The 16747-nt window shown below is 42.4% G+C and overlaps 1 protein-coding gene and 1 long non-coding RNA gene across 4 annotated transcripts in view; both read left to right on the forward strand.

The window, feature by feature from the left end:
- Nucleotides 1–6063: 6063 nt before the first annotated feature.
- Nucleotides 6064–8678, forward strand: LOC123960633. The gene is made up of 3 exons (XR_006822559.1): nt 6064–7500; nt 7589–7720; nt 7885–8678. It is a non-coding gene; the product is annotated as an uncharacterized LOC123960633 (long non-coding RNA).
- A 1741-nt stretch (nt 8679–10419) lies between these two features.
- cfap299 (cilia and flagella associated protein 299) overlaps nt 10420–16747 on the forward strand; it is an 83077-nt gene continuing 76749 nt past the window's right edge. For all 3 annotated transcript variants that reach the window (XM_046034652.1, XM_046034654.1, XM_046034655.1), the window contains exons 1-2: nt 10420–10558; nt 13203–13345. In XM_046034652.1, coding sequence (XP_045890608.1) covers nt 10451–10558; nt 13203–13345 — 251 coding nt within the window. In that variant the 5' untranslated portion in view covers nt 10420–10450. The remainder of the gene's footprint in view (nt 10559–13202; nt 13346–16747) is intronic.

Raw genomic sequence — 16747 nt, forward strand, 5'->3', positions numbered from 1 at the left:
GCGCTTTTCATAAAAGAGCAGGTCTAGACCGTACTCTGTGATGTTATTTACAGAAGCCCAACAGTTCCCACCAAGAGCAAGCACTAGGCGACAGAGGCAAGGAAAAACTTCCTTTTAAGAGGCAGAAACCTCGAGCATAACCATGGCTCAGGGTGGGCAGCCATCTGCCTCGACCGGTTGGGGTGAGAGAGAGAGAGAGAGAGAGAGAGAGAGAGAGAGAGAGGGGAGGGAGGCAGCCTACACAATATACACACAGAGGTACAGACAGTGAAGGTAATGTTGCTATAGACTAAATGAAAAATGGTACAGATATTTATAATAGTGTTAATGGTAACCATCGTAATGTTAATGATTATAATAACAATAATAACAATAAGACTAGCAACAATAGTCGTTGCAGCAGAGGGCGTCGAGCAGGAACACAGGGGCAGCAGGTGACCCGCAGCCACAGATCCAGACTCCACAGCTCCAGAGCCAGAAAAACAAAACAACCAGACACACTCACATAAGGACAATTTAGGGTCACAAATCAACCTAGGCCGCATGTTGCTGGATGGTGGGAGGAAGCCAGAGCACTCGGAGAGAACCCACGCGGACACGGGGGGGAACATGCAAAGTCCACACAGAAAGGCTGGGGCAACCGGGGTTTGAACCCACAACCTTCTTGCTGTGTGTATCCACCAGACCGCCGGATACATATATATCTTGATGCCGTTTGTTTTTTAATGATCTTCTGTGTCGTCATGATGTTTATGGTCCTCATACACGTCCCAAAGAAATATTTTTTGTACCAGAATTTTTTTTATAAAAACTTGTATATAGCTTAATGGAGAGTTTTTATGTTACATGACTATTAAAAAATGAATATATCACTGGATACTCACATGTCTGTCTATCCATGCCAAATCTGCTGACTTGAGTATTCAGAGAGATTCTGCTGTCTGGTGTATGTACTATACAAGTTGGATGAGTTTTAATATCTTGTATTCTTAATTGCATTGCAGATTTTAAATGTTAAAATTAGACATTTGTGCTGAAATGTGTGAGTCTTGTACATCTCAATGAAATCCCAAAGAAGAGGAACCGGTCACAGAAAGAGTCCAGGATCACAGTGGAATCCGACTAATGAAAGACAGGTGTGTGTGTGTGTGTGTATGTGTGTGTGCTGACAGGACTGTGTTGGCTGATGTTCTCCAAATCCTCTGAGGTCATGACAGTTTTTACTTTAGTCTAAAACAGGCCCTAGCACTGAATACTGACCAACATTCTCCATCTTCTTTATGATATGAGCACGAGTGCAGTTCCTCCTTCCCTGACACTAATGATTCAACATTTAACCTCATTAACATTTTGTTTCAGTATGTCACAAAAACAGATTTTTTCTTTTATCCTGCTCTCTTCCATTAGGAGGTACGGGGTCAGGTCCCATATGGAAACTACAAGTCAGAACATCTCGACCTTTGCTGCATCATTTTTATTGTGATTTCTTTAATCTGTCTTTGGCAAGTCCCCCAACTTTATGGAAGTAAATACAAATCACTTCTTTAATTGTGTTTCATTATCCATTCTGGCTGTGATTGTCATCCCTCTCTTTTTTAAATTAAGGTGCAAAACATGACTGGAAGCAAAATTTCTACACTGTCTGAAAATCTTACAGATTGTATTATGAAAGTATTCAGTACATTGCAGAAAATGCAGACAAAATACTCTAAAAAATAAAACATTGGGTCAACAAAAAAAAATATGTTGTCCACTAGAATTTTTAATTTAAGACTCAAATCAATTTGAGTTTGCAATTTTTGAGTATGGTGAATTACTCTTTAAGCCACAATAAAACGCATTTCTAAGTAACATGAACTTAACAATTGTCAAGATGAATGCAAGTATTTAAGTTGATCCAACATAATGTTTTAAGTTAGGTCAAGAAGCTTTTTTTGGCCACAATAAAACACATTTCTAAGTAACATGAACTTAACAATTGTCAAGATGAATGCAAGTATTTAAGTTGATCCAACATAATGTTTTAAGTTAGGTCAAGAAGCTTTTTTTGGCCACAATAAAACACATTTCTAAGTAACATGAACTTAATAATTAAGTTGATCTCTGCAAGATTAAGTTGTGTGTTAGCGAGTTATCTTTAGTATTTCTTCTCATCAGAATCATAGTCTAACCATGTCTAGCTACTTTAGTTAGTAGTTTATAAATGTAGCTAGCCTACATGCTAACCGGAGAGGTGGCTAATGGGTAATCCCATATTAAGTTAGCTTGCCAACACGTTTTCCCTGGCTGCCTGGCCACCTATTACTCCCGCATTTAAGCCTACTAAATCAGTGACAGGCTACTAGCTAACTTTACCTCGGCACACAGACTGTACTAGCAACACTACTCAAATTTCAGAGTAAAGACTTCCAGATTTCGGTATTTGGTTACAGTAGGCTATCACTAACAGAATCCTGAGCGAATGCAAATATGTGTAATTAAGCATAAAATTACTTACCATTCAACACATTACGCTTCAATGAGTCTGCCTTGAACATGTCCACACATGCAAGAGAGGGAAACTGTGGGCCATTTAAACGTCAACAAATTGTATTTTACGTTAAACAGAACTTAAAATTTATTTATTTTATGATTTACTGAAAATGTTAAACTATGACAAGTCATGATAGTATATTGAATCAATAGGCATAATTTGTGTGTCATCCAAGCTCAATAAAATAACAATTACAAGTAAAAAGTCTAACTGTATCTCAGAACTTGATGTTTTATTTCACAACAATATATATATTTAAGTAATGATAAAGGTCCCCTAAATTAGTTTTTAGAGTGTTTGTAATAATTACCTTATTTATTTATTGTCCGTTATAGTCATCTAATAACTTTATTTGTTAATTAATTATTTTATAAATGTATTTATTTATGTGTGTGTTTTAATATTTTTGTCTGTTTTATTCTTCCGTTGCATTTTCTACCCTATTTATTTCCCCAATGGTATTTATTTCTGCCTGTCCTTTTTACATTTCTCTATGCATTTCTGCCTCATTATGCAAATGAGGAGGGGCTGTGTCTCAAGGGTAGAACTTCTCCCCTATTGGTGGACCAGTCCTCCATACTATCATGGCTTCATAGTCACAAAATTGTCTGTTGCTCCACTGACGCTGATGTAGTGTGTTTTACTTGTTCAAGAACACCGTGGTGATAAAAGAAGAGGTATGTTTCTAATTTATTTTGACTAATTAGATTAGATGTTAGAGTAAATAGTCCCCCAAAAATAATTATTGATTGGCTTATGGAAGGCCTTATCAAGAAGAGACCAGCACCATAGCAACTCTTCCAAGGCCTTGAATTCAGTTATTACTTTCTGAGAAGTTACAGACAGATACATCTGTCGCGCCCCCCTCTGCTGCGACCTAACCATGACGTGTGTGTGTGTGTGTGTGTGTGTGTGTGTGTGTGTGTGAGAGACTGCTTTATTTTTGTTGTCCCCTTGGTGTGGCTGCGTTTTTTGTTTTTGTTTTTGCTTTTTTCCTTTCTCTCCCTCATCTGCAGGTTGCCAGGAGGCATGTCTGCTGCCTGGGGAGCTGATTACACACACCTGCACATGATTTGCACTCCCTCGGGTTCCTGTCCTATTTAAGTGGCGGCCTGACATCCTGTCCTCGCCGGATCTTTAAGTCGTTTTCGTACGTCTTGGCTACCAGCTTGCTAGATTGAATTTGTACCTGTATTCTGCCTGTTTACAAAACTTATTAACTAACCTGTGTCTCCTGTGTTCAGAAACTCAACTGGACCCGTCGGAAACCTACTCTCCTCCCCCACCTCCTGGATCTCACTCTCCTGCCTGTTGCCTGCCTGCTTCTCCGCCTTGATCCCAGTCAGCTTCCCTCACCTGTCTGCTCTGCCTGCCCCGGTCTCCGCAGCCACCAGCTCTCTTGTTTAATAAATCTCTGAGAACCAGCCCTAGTGACAGGTATGATGGCGATCTTGGACAGTGTAGATCGTTTATGTGGACTTGTTTTTGCTCAGCAGCCCTTGACATACACCTCTGATGCGGCTAAGATCGCATACACCATCAGCCTGCTACGAGGTGAGGCTCTGGAGTGGGCAACCTCCGTGTGGGAGAGACAATCTGCGGCCACTGCTTCCTACGCAGCCTTTACATAGGAGATGCGTGAGCTTTTTGAACATCCTATTCGGGGTAAGGAGGCTGCCAAGAGATTAATGTCGCCAGAAGCTGAACACTCGGTGGACTCAGACCCTGAGCCCATGCAGTTAGGAGGCCACCGCCTCAGCCCCGAGGAACGGCAGCGCCGCCATGATAACAATTGCTGCCTGTACTGCAGTCAGTCTGGACATTACATCTCCGCCTGTTCTCTGTGCCCGTTAAACCGGCAGGCTCGCTAGAAGAGGGAAGCATCCTGGCGAGTCGGACAACCACTTCACTGGCTTCCCGACCCGGAACCCAACTACATGCCACCCTCACTTTTAAAGGTAACTGATAGATTCAGGGGCCGATGAGAGCTTTTTGGCCTCAGCTCTAGTCAAACAGCTTGGGCTGTCTGTCCACGAGCTTACCTTAGACGGTAGATTACTAGCACGTATAACCCACCGCACTGACCCCGTCCAGTTCCTGTCATCCTCGGTCACTCCTGGCTAGCCTTACACAACCCCATTATTGACTGGACTAATAACAAAATCACTAGTTGGCACACTTTTTGTTATTCTCACTGTTTGAAATCAGCCTGTCCTCAGTCAAAGCCGGCCCCACCTCCCTGCCCCGAGCCCCCTGATTTATCTTTCCCTATCCCGTCCCTGTAGTTTATCATGAACTCAATGTAGCTTTCAGTAAGCAACTGGCACTTTCACTCCCCCCTCACAGGCCATATGACTGCGCCCTTGACTTGTTGCCTGGTTCCAACCTGCCCACTGGTCGTCTGTACAGTATTTCTAAGCCCGAGAGAGAGGCTATGGAGACTTACATCACCGATTCCCTAGCTGCAGGTATTATCCGCCCGTCCTCATCTCCTTTGGGCGCTAGCTTCTTTTTAGTGGCCAAAAAGGACAAGACCCTGCGTCCCTGTATTGACTATAGGGGGCTTAATAATATGAGTTAAGAACAAATATCCCCTGCCCCTTATGTCCTCTGCCTTTGACTCTCTGCAGGGGGCACGTGTGTTCTTAGTTGGATCTGCGTAACGCATATCACCTTGTGAGAATTAAAGAGGGGGATGAGTGGAAAACTGCCTTTAATACACCTATGGGGCACTTTGAATATCTAGTTATGCCATTTGGACTGACTAACGTCCCAGCAGTTCTCCAATGTCTTGTCAATGACGTCCTAACGGATATGCTGGGAAAGTTTGTCTTTGTTTACCTGGACGACATACTCATTCTCCCAGTCTGTCAGATCATGTCCAGAACGTCCGCTTGGTCCTGCAGAGGTTGTTGGAGAATAAGCTGTTTGTCAAGGCAGAGAAATGTGAGTTCCATTCCAACACCGTGTCCTTTCTGGGTTAGTCCATTGCAGAGGGACAAATGAGGATGGATCCAGCTAAGGTGAGAGCTGTTTTGGAGTGGCCTCGGCCTGTCAATCACAAGCAGTTGCAACAGTTTTCGGGCTTTGCTAATTTTTACAGATGCTTAATCAGGAACTTCAGTAAAGTCGCAGCACCTCTAACCCGTCTGACCTCCACGGCTAAGCTGTTTGCATGGCCCCCTGAGGCAGAGGCTGCCTTCAAGGAGCTTAAGCAATGTTTCACATCCGCACCGGTTCTCACTCAGCCGGACATGTCCAGGTTAATTCATTGTTGAAGTGGATGCCTCTGACGTCGGCGTGGGGGCCATGCTCAACGCTCCGCCCTTGATGGTAAGCTACACCCTTGTGCCTATCTGTTCCGTCGTTTTGTCCCCTGCAGAGCGTAACTATGGTGTCGGAAACCGGGAGCTACTCAGTCACTATTACACTGGAAGAGTGGAGGCACTGGCTGGAGGGAGCGGAGCATCCATTCGTTATTTGGACTAATCACAAGAATTTGGAATACATTCAGTCCGCCAAGCGTCTGAACCCCAGGCAAGCCAGGTGGGCATTGTGGTGTTTATTATATATATTTTTTTTTTTGGTCGTTTCAACTTTGTGCTTGCTTTCAGGCCTGGGTCCAAGAACACCAAGCCCGACGCCCTCTCCCAAGCCTTCTGCAGCACAGGGACCGACAAGACCACCCCGGATACCATTGTGCCCACTTCCTGTGTTTTTGGGGTGGTAGTGTGGCAGGTGGAGTGGCAGGTCAATGCTGCTCTCTTGAGTCGCCCCAGTAACTGCCCGGCAGGACTCCTATGTACCCGAACCGGTGAGGTCCTCAGTATTACTATGGGCTCACGCCTCTAAACTAACCTGCCACCTTGGTGTTGCCCGGTCTCTCTCCTTTCTCCGTAGAAGATTCTAATGGCCAACCATGGAAGCTGACACTAAGAGCGTCGTCTCAGCTTGTCCGGTGTGCGCCCAAAATAAGAACTCCAATCAGCCCCCTTCTGGTTATCTGCACCCGCTACCCATCCCACGTCGACCATGGTCCCATTTGCTGCAGATTTTGTCACCGGGTTTCCCCCATCAGAGGGTAAGACTGTGGTCCTCACTGTCATTGATCGTTTTAGTAAGTTTGCACACTTCATCCCTCTGGCCAAGCTACCCTCTGCCAAAGAAACCGCTGAAGTACCAGTGAGGGAGGTGTTTCACATTCATGGTCTGCCCACAGTTATCATTTCTGATCGAGGAACCCAGTTCACCTCTGCGGTCTGGAGATCCTTCTGCCGTGCCTTGGGGGCTTCCGTCAGCCTGACCTCCAGCTTTCACCTTCAATCCAACGGCCAAGCTGAACAGGCCAACCAAGTGATGGAGACCTCACTGCGTTGCCTGACTTCCTCCAACCCCACCACCTGGGCCTCACAGCTACCTTGGATAGAATACGCTGCCATTATCAGCCACAGGTTTGTCATCGTTTCCATAGACGCACATCTATGGATACCAACCTCCGCTCTTCCGTCTCAGGAAAAGGAGATCTCCGTGCCCTCTGTCCAGTTTCACATCCGCCGTTGTCACTGCGCCTGTTCAGCCCTTCTCAGATCGCTACCGCGGACAGGCCAATCGCCGACGCACCACTGCCCCTGAATACTCTCCGGGTAACAAGGTTTGGCTGTCCACCAAGGACATCCCCTTTAAGACTGACTCTAAAAAAACGGTCGCCCCGGTTCATTAGCCCATTTGTCATCGAAAGGGTTATCAACCCTGAAGTGGTCAGACTCAAATTGCCCCATTCTCTCCAGATTCACCCGTCTTTTCATGTTTCCCAGATCAAGCCTGTCCCCACCAGCCCGCTGCTGCTCTTTCCTCCTCCTCCCAGGATCATTGACAACGAGCCCGCCTACACCGTGCGGAGGATTCAGTGTCTTGTGGACTGGGAGGGGTACGGCCCTGCTCCGACTTTTTTCGTTATCAGCCTGGAGGTGTGTGAGACTGCTTTATTTTTGTTGTCCCCTTGGTGTGGCTGCATTTGTGTTTGGGCCTTTTTTCCTTTCTCTCCCTCATCTGCAGGTTGCCAGGAGGTGTCTGCTGCCTGGGGAGCTGATTACACACACCTGCACATGATTTGCACTCCCTCCGGTTCCTGCCCTATTTAAGTGGCGGCCTGACATCCTGTCCTCGCCAGATCTTTAAGTCGTTTTCGTACGTCTTGGCTACCAGCTTGCTAAATTGAATTTGTACTTGTATTCTGCCCGTTTGCAAAACTTATTAACTAACCTGTGTCTCCTGTGTTCGGAAACCTACTCCTCCCCCACCTCCTGGATCTCTCTCCTGCCTGCCTGCTTCTCCGCCTTGATCCCAGTCAGCTTCCCTCGCCTGTCTGCTCTGCCTGCCCCGGTCTCCGCAGCCGCCACCAGCTCTCTTGTTTAATTAATCTCTGAGAACCAGCCCTAGTGTCCAGTCTATTCCTGGGTCTTATCTGAAGTGTGACAACATCTTAGAATCATATCCACCATTACGCATGAGTTTTCATTTTCTACTGCGCCTTCCGGTAATCTGTGTTTTTATTTTTTTACAAGTCTTATCAGGACCAGCCCTGACAATGTTGGAGCCCTAGGCGAGATTTTAAATTGGCACCCCCCATGCCCAACCCTAAAGTCCACCTCAGGGGTTGGGATCATCAGTATCCACAGGAAGAAACATTCAGTAGCCAAACTCACAATTTTAGCATGTATAGATGAACAACAAGTCAGTAATCATGGTCAATGAATACATGTGATCCGCATACTTGTCAACCTCAACATCATAGCCTAAATTGGGAGACCAAACCATTTAGTTTCAATGGTGGAGGGGACAGAAATGATGAGGGTGTAGGGGTCCTCCCCTAGAAAATTTTAAGTATTGAAGACTTCCTGCATTCTGGGGAAAATTTCTGCCTCAATTATGGTGGGAAATTCTTAATTTTGTAAAGGGAAACACACAATTCAGACAGCAGGTGACGATTCATTACATCCAAAAAATGTTCACATTCAATGCACATTCAGAATCTGTCCCACATATCTTAGTTCTCTGACATGTCCAGAAAAAGTCGTAACATAACGAGACTGACATCACTATTAAATATTCATAATATTTAAGTCTACCTGCTCTATACTCTGTTGTGCATTACTTAGTATTAGTCTAGACAGTCTGACCGTGCACAGACTGCATGTTGCATGTGAAACTGAAACACCACAAATCCACACACGTTCACTTCAGCAGCTCACAGTCCCAAACAGAGCAAGTCTGCGCCTCAGGTTTTAGATGTTTATATTGCAAAACACTACATGACTCTTTAAAACTGTTTCAATATAATATCCGATTACCTGTGGATACAGCAGCTGGGCAGAGTTGATTCGCGCCGAGTCGAAAACCTTCTCTTGCAGCGCCCGCTGACATTTCGTGCCCTAGCCCATGTCGCCTATGCCACAGACCGGCCCTGAGTCTATCTAAATCTTCAAAAATTTTCAAAACGTAGGCCTATGTACAGTAGGCTATATTTAGTTTATGTGAACCTGTCTCACAATGAGCAAGCACTTGGCGACAGTGGCAAGGAAAAACTCCCAGACCTTGCGCAGAACCAGGCTCTGGGTGGGCTGTTCATCATCTCTCAGTGACACACACGGGGATATGGTGAACATATTGTGAACATTTTAGAAACACACAAGAGTTTAAATTTGGATTGATTTTTGTAAGGAAAAATGCAATAAAATACTTTTTTACATTTGACACTACAAAAATCTTTGAGGATCAAAGTTCACTCTTGACTTTGAAAACAGCAGTTGAGAAACTGCAAAAATCTTTACTGGACTAGACTTTTTCATAGCTGACATTTTGTAGTAACAGCTAGGCTAAATGTTGTTTCTAGGACTGAGACAAAAGCAAAATAACCATGAAGAAAATACTGTTTATAAGTTAATATTGTGCTGTATAATCATCTTAACACAGTTGAACTGCCATATAACTTTAACAGTACTGTTTACCTTTACCAATATCCTTTGATAAACATTTATTTGAAAGTCAGCTAAAATGAGTCAGGAGACAGAAAAAGACATAACACAGAATAAGAACAGAAGTTTTTCATTTCTTATTCATACTGGTGTTAAATAATGAAGTGAGTCTTTATTTTGATGTAAGAAAGTCTATTTTTTGAGTTGAACTTGAAGGAGCGGGATCCCCTATTGACCAACTTACATCTCTACTGCTCTGCCCACCAAACATGCCTGCCATCTGCCACTTCCTTTAGTCTTATTTTCTGTCTGCATATGGTCCTATTGGCCTCAAGTCACATGGCTGTTGCATTAGAGTTCATGTATAAATTATAATAAAATTATTAATCATTACCTCACTTTCCGTGGACATCATTGCAGAGTTGTTAAAAGTCATGCGGAATGAGACATTTTAAACAAAATGATAATAAAAGATGATAATGACAGCCAAGAGTCACAGTGTTTCTGTAGCCTAAATGGAGCGGGGAACATTCCCACTGAACATTTTGTTCTGTATTTTACAGCCAGTAAAGGCGCCAAATAGTGTATATTTGCCAGGATGTGGGGACTGACATCATGGGAGTGGATTACTTTGTCATCTTGTACATTATTCCAGCTTTAGGCCCAACAGTCTATGAAGTGTAAATTGAATTCAGTGAAGTTTATCAGGCACACATCGGCTAATTATACATACAGCAGGCTATTACAGAGATAGGGATGAGGTATTTTTTAATTTTAATGACATAAGGTCAATGATGAGGTCCAAATCAGACTTCTTTTTCGTCTTCTTAGGTCCATCAGTCACACTTCACCTGTTGACTTCCGCTTCCTGTGATGTGCCGCCAACGTTAGTAAAGGTAGGACGGTTGCCATAGCAGCCTTTTACAACACAGACAGCGTGAAGATGGAGTACAGCACACCCGCCCGTTTCCACGGCTCTATAACACAGTTTAAAGTGTACGAAGACTATCTAGACTCCAGAGTCACACCGATGGATTTATTTTACTTAAAAGTGAGTCTCTCTGTTACAAACTACTGATTTTAGCCGTCCATGTAGCGTTAGGTTCTCTTTTGTACACCACGTCAGAACCGCATTAACTAAGATGCCAGTTTAAGGTTATCTTTGCAAGTCTGTAGCAGTTCAAGCTATTAAAACATAACGTTGGACTTTTCAAAATTACCAAGACCCCTTCTTCCATTCGGCATTTACAAAATCCTCCAGCCCATTCTTATTAATAATAACGTATGTTCTTTTGGTTGAGATCCCTTGCTTTCAAGTTACTGGTGCAAGAATTGTAACTTACTGTAGCAAGAATGCTATGAAGCAAAAATCTCAATTTTAAAAGTTGACTTTTTTTATTACTGTATGTGCCGAAGTGAACATTGTATCCTTAAGATGAGTACATTGATTTAACGGACCTTTTACGAGGTATGCCTATCTTACCCGTAAGCAAGGTAACACACTTGTCAAAACTCTGAATGGAATCTGGCGTATAGTCCTCTTAGTCAAAACAACGTAGCGTGGCTACTTTACCTGGCTTACGTGAAGTCACGTTAAAGTACACAACGTGTTTTTGTTTGTTCTTATTTTGTTTTATCGTTGTTTTTCGTTTTCTGGACAGTTTTCATTAGCACGCAATAACTCTTGCTACATAAAGCAGTGATCTGCCAAATGCTGGCTTTGCCATAGGGGAAAGTTTTCGTGGTGTAGTGTCTGTCGTTGTACACTAGGTGGCAGTCACACACAGGTTTGGTAATAGAGCTTTAAACAATGGATTCACTAAGCAGCTACAACAATGCACTTATTTCCTTAGTCTTTGTCAAAATGAAGACCAAAACACACCAAAAAGTCTAAATGAATCATTTGTCCTATATTGGTGTAAGTGAAACTGCTGTTTAGCAAATTAGAAATTAATAAGTTAGACACTTATACCGCAATATGGTCAATATGGAGTGAAAATCCTAAATTTATGATAAGATATTCAGACTACAAGTCCTGAAAAAGTTTTAAAATTATTCAAATTGTATAGTTTCAAGAATTCGGAAATGCAAATGTTGTTATTGCCTGAAATGTGTCCACCATTATATTAACCAAAACATGCAGGCCTTATTCTGTCCTTATTCTGTCCACTGATTTATTTAACAGAAAAGGGTGATTCATAGCACAGATAGAGGTCTTTTTAAAATATTTATAACTATATATAAATAAAGATATAGATGTTCTTTCAGGCTGTAAGTTAGAATTTACATCTTCTTGTTAGTGGAATCATATTTCGATTTTCTTAGATCTCTTCAGGTTTTTCTTTCTTACTTGCAAACAAGTTGGCTATTTCTAAATAGGCTTGAATTGAAACCGCCTATCAGAAATGGGCAATGTTGCTTTTGACCAGCAGATGGCACACTTACTAATGATATGTGTAGTGTCTGTGTCTGCTTTGTTTGAACACCTGTGTCCACACAGAGTAGAGAACAACTTATATCTGACCTGATAATCAGCTGCTTTCAATCACAGTCAAACTCAATCACCCCTATGTGACATAACACAGTCAGTCCAGGTCATCTAACCTGTGCAGTCATGCTGATAAGGTCTAAGTTCTGATAAATCAGCTAATTATAAACCTGTTTTTCCTGGATGATGACATTTAGGACTTGTCACAAACTATGAATATAAAACTCAAAAAAAGTGGTTAAATAGGTTTGTATTATAAAGCCAGTATGGCTTTTGCCAGGTTAGATGTTGTAGAGTATTAGTCCAGGTCCTGCATGGTGTGTGGACTGTTAGAAGCAGCTCATTCAAATAGACTTATTCAATGAGCCTTGAAAATGTAGACAATGATTTTCAGGCCAATTTTAGGACCAGCAAATGTCTGAGACTCATTTCTGGTGAGCCACATCAAAGTTAAAGGAAAATATAACTTTTCCTCTGGGGTGCGGACGCAGGCCCGGCTGCTGGGATTTTGGGTAGGAGGACATGTGGCGGAAGCTTTGATCTGACAAGCCACAGGATTTGACAGCAAGATTTGGTTTTTAGATGATGACTTTATGGCTTGGCTTTAATGACGGCGGCTCTGCTAACGGTGATTGGATTAATGTAGCTAATAATCCCTGCGGAGGAAGTGACACATGTACGCTCACACACACTCAGAAAATGAATGGACCTGTAGGCATGAAATCACACTTAACCCACTGCGATGCAGAGCAGGCTGTCACTTCCATATTTTTGGGGAGGGAAGTGTAATAGCAAATTTAAACCAAATTTCAGAGCGGGGAGACTTGCAAAACAGTTGGTGCAACAATGGAAAATAAGTCATTGAAATAATTTGTCAAGCAAATATGTCAAATATTCTCTGGTTCCAGTTTCTAGATGTGTTGTTTTATATCACTGTTAATGTTTAGCTGTTGGACTGTTTGCTGGAAAAAACAATTGAAAGGGCTCAGGGAAGTTGTCACTACTCTCTGACATTTAATAATAATAGATAATAGTAGTTGCACCCCTAAATTGGCCTCTAAGAAGAGTAGTGAAAAAATAAATCGCAACAATCACAGCTTATCACAGCCAGATTTCAAGACTGACAACATCTGACAATCTTCAGCCCTGCCTGCAGGCCGTGTCCCCTCTCCCTGACTGACTCCTCTCCTTTTCTTTTCTCATGCAGAGCAGGGAGTTGGCCCGTAAGCTGGTAGAGCACGGCCACAAGGGCACGGTCCTGAGCAGGGAGGAATTTGAGGAGAAGAAAGCAGCTGCACAGGCTGCAGAGGCCGCGAAGAGCAACACTTTCTACAACAGGAGCCGGCCAGTGTGAGTTAAATTCTCACCAACCCACCGTGCTCACTGACTAACACGGGAGACAAATTCACACCAACCACCAGTCAAATGCTAGAACATCAGGAGACTTTGTTATATTCTGAAAAATTAAATTTAGCTGTTTTAAAGTCCGACTGTGGTGAGTGGATTTTGGAATCAATCAGTCCCTGTAGCCAGGAGGAGAAAAGTTACTCTCCTGGTCTCTGCCTCTCTATGTTAGTGTTCTGTGGTTCACTGAATTGACTTCTCATTTAGTGTGAAGGAATAATATTTTAAATGAGTGATCCTCACTCCTCTGTCTTGAATGTGTTTGTTTTGGTGGAAGCTTGGGGCTCCCCGTGCATCAGTTTCCATACTAGTGCTGTGATGCCTCAGCCAGTTCCAGTTAAAAACCAGATCCATCTCAGGCCATATTTTTGTCAAAGGATATGACAAAAAATATGGCCATGACGTGAATTATCCACACATTTTAAATTGAACTTTTCATGTACTTTATTTTCTTTCTCTACTATCAAGGTGTTTTGTGTGATTTCAAATTTGCAAGATGCCAAAAAAGCGGTGCCCGACGAGAAAGAAAAGCCACTATTCATCTGGTGGACTTGGGTCACCTGGGTCAGACTGTTGTTGAGCAAAACACTAGCTAGCAGCTTCAAGACTGCTGCTGTTATATCTCTGTTATTGTATTGGCAATGTACAGTAAATAATACTCACACTTGAGAAAAATTAGCAGCGTGGCTGAAGTTATCACAAAGACAATGATTCTATCCTTGTTTTAACTCTTGTGGGGTAAACAGTAAAATTATTCCTGTTATTAGGTATTCCAGGAATGTGCACCTGTTTGATTGCCGAATGATACTGCGTTGGATTGCTGCAAAAGTTGAGTCAGCTTCAACAGTTTTGTCGTACAACCTTGTGGGGTTTTTTGCCAGGGCTCTCGATGTCACGATCCTCACTCTGCCAGTGCAGAAGTCTCATTAAAATGAATGGAGGCTGCAATTTTGACACTGTACTAAGAATGATGGTATGAATGTGAATTTTACAGGCATAAAGTCAATGGAAAGACATAGTTACTGAAGATGCAAATTCAAGGTGCTGCAAATGACTGTGCCAGTTAAAAATCAAGCCCTCATTCAGAGGCTGAACTGAACACAAAGGCACAGTCGGTGTGTAGTTTGTTAGCTAGCTTACAGCTAATGTCTGTAGAGTTTAGGGCTCCACCTAATGATTCATTTCATTGTGGATTAATTGTTTCGTCTATGACATGTTAAAAAAGCTTGATCAGATACCACTCACCACTGCGATGCCTTCGATTTGCTTGTTTTGTCCGACTAACAGACCAAAAACCTAAAGATATTCAGTGTATTAATATGACTGTGAAATGAAATGAAATAGCAAATGCTCACATTTAAGAAGCCTGTACCCAGGGATATATGGCATTAGCTTACTAGTGTGAGAGAATATATTTTGTAAATATATACAATGTATTTCATAACATCTTTTTCTTTCTTTCTGTCTTTCTGAGACGGGATTTCTGTCTTTCTGCAACGAGCGGCAGCGGTAGTATCTAGAGGAAAATGTAAAAAGCATTTTTGGCTGAAGTTCTGCTCAGCTAATCAAAGCATAACCGGTCATAAAATCTCAATCTTTTATAGTTGTATCCGGTGCGGGAGCTCATACAATCCTTTTTCCTTTTACAAAATAGAGGATAAATGGGAGTAATTCATCAAGACCATGTCTTACATGAGCAAAGCTTTTATTTGAACAAGGCCCGTCCATCTGTCTAAATTCAAATAAAAATTGTTAACATAAACAAGCTGAATGACAAAACTACAATCTGGAGTGCTCTATAAACTAACCCTCTAGAGAAAAGTGATCACACAGATATTGTTCTCATTCTTGATGAAGCCATGTGGTTGTGGTATCTCCTTTGATGACAAGCCAGAACAGACTCCAAATAAGACCATTCACCACACACACACACACACACACACACACACACACACACAGGGTTTTGGAGGTATCCAAACATTTACCTGCTAGGTGTTGAATTTGATTGAACCCTCAGATGCTTATCCAAACGTGCAGATGTCTCGCTGTTGCCTCCCGCCCCTCCCCAAACGTCTGTGAACAGCAGTGACACTGGTGAAATGGGAGCCTCCACACCTGCACTTACAGTGATACTAGGCCACAAAGCCTTTCATCTTGTCCCAACAGGATCCAGGGCAATGTTGTACGGGAACATTGGGATGTTATATACACAGCGGTCTGTTCCGTCTCCAAGATCTACATCCATGTAGAGGCTGTTTCAAAGGCTGTTATCCTGAAATGTGTTTGTATGTGTCCAAGCTATGTTTGGCATAAAACGCCACATGGACAACATCCCGTCTCAGTGATTTTAAAGGAATGCTCCACAGAAATCTGTCGTTTGAGTATTAAATACTCCACCATGTAGTTTTGAAAAGTTTGTGGCTTGCTTTTTTTGTGAACGACGGTAGTAGTCAGTTTTGATTCACAGCAGTTGCATTAGATTCCAATTGTGACAAAGTGAAATAAAGCATCTAAACATTCATAAAAACACTATCCACACTAGCATTAAAAGAAATCCCAAGTTTTTTTATTTTAAACTGTCCATAACTCAAAGATATTATATTATTTTTCACAAAGGACAAAGAAAAGCAGCAAAACAGTCCCCTCCGAAAGTGTTGGAACAAATTCCTTTGTTTTTGTTGTTCACTGAAGACATTTGGGTTTAAGATCAAAAGATGAGGATGAGACAAGAGTTCAGAATTTCAGCTCTCATTTCCTGGTATTCACATCTAGATGTGTTAAACAACTCAGGACATATCACAGTTTGTATTAGACCACAGCATTCTTAGGTGAGCAAAAGTAATGGAACAAATAATCTTAAAGTAAATAACATTTAATATTTGGTGGCATAACCCTTGCTTGCAATAACGGCCTCAAGCCTGCGACCCATTGACATCACCAAACTGTTGCATTCTTCATTTGTGATGCTATTCCAGGCTTTAACCGCAGCTTCTTTCACTTCTTGTTTGTTTCGGGGTGTTTCTCCCTTCAGTCTCCTCTTAAGGAGGTGAAATGCAGCTCTGTTGGGTTAATGTCAGGTGACTGACTTGTCCAGTCTAAAACCTTCCTTTTTTCCCGCTGATGAAGTCCTTTGTTTTGTTGGCAGTGTGCTTTGTGTCATTGTCCTGCTGCATGATAAACTTCCTCCCCATTAGTTTCAATGTATTTCTCCGTAAATTGGCAGACAAAATGTTTCTGTCCACTTCTGAATTCATTCTGCTGCTACCATCATCAGTTACATCATCAATAAATATTAATGAGTCTGTTCCAGAAGCAGCCATACACGCCCAAGCCATGACATTACCTCCA

Source organism: Micropterus dolomieu, linkage group LG21 (genome assembly GCF_021292245.1).
Source record: "Micropterus dolomieu isolate WLL.071019.BEF.003 ecotype Adirondacks linkage group LG21, ASM2129224v1, whole genome shotgun sequence".
NCBI classification, from domain to species: Eukaryota; Metazoa; Chordata; class Actinopteri; order Centrarchiformes; family Centrarchidae; genus Micropterus; species Micropterus dolomieu.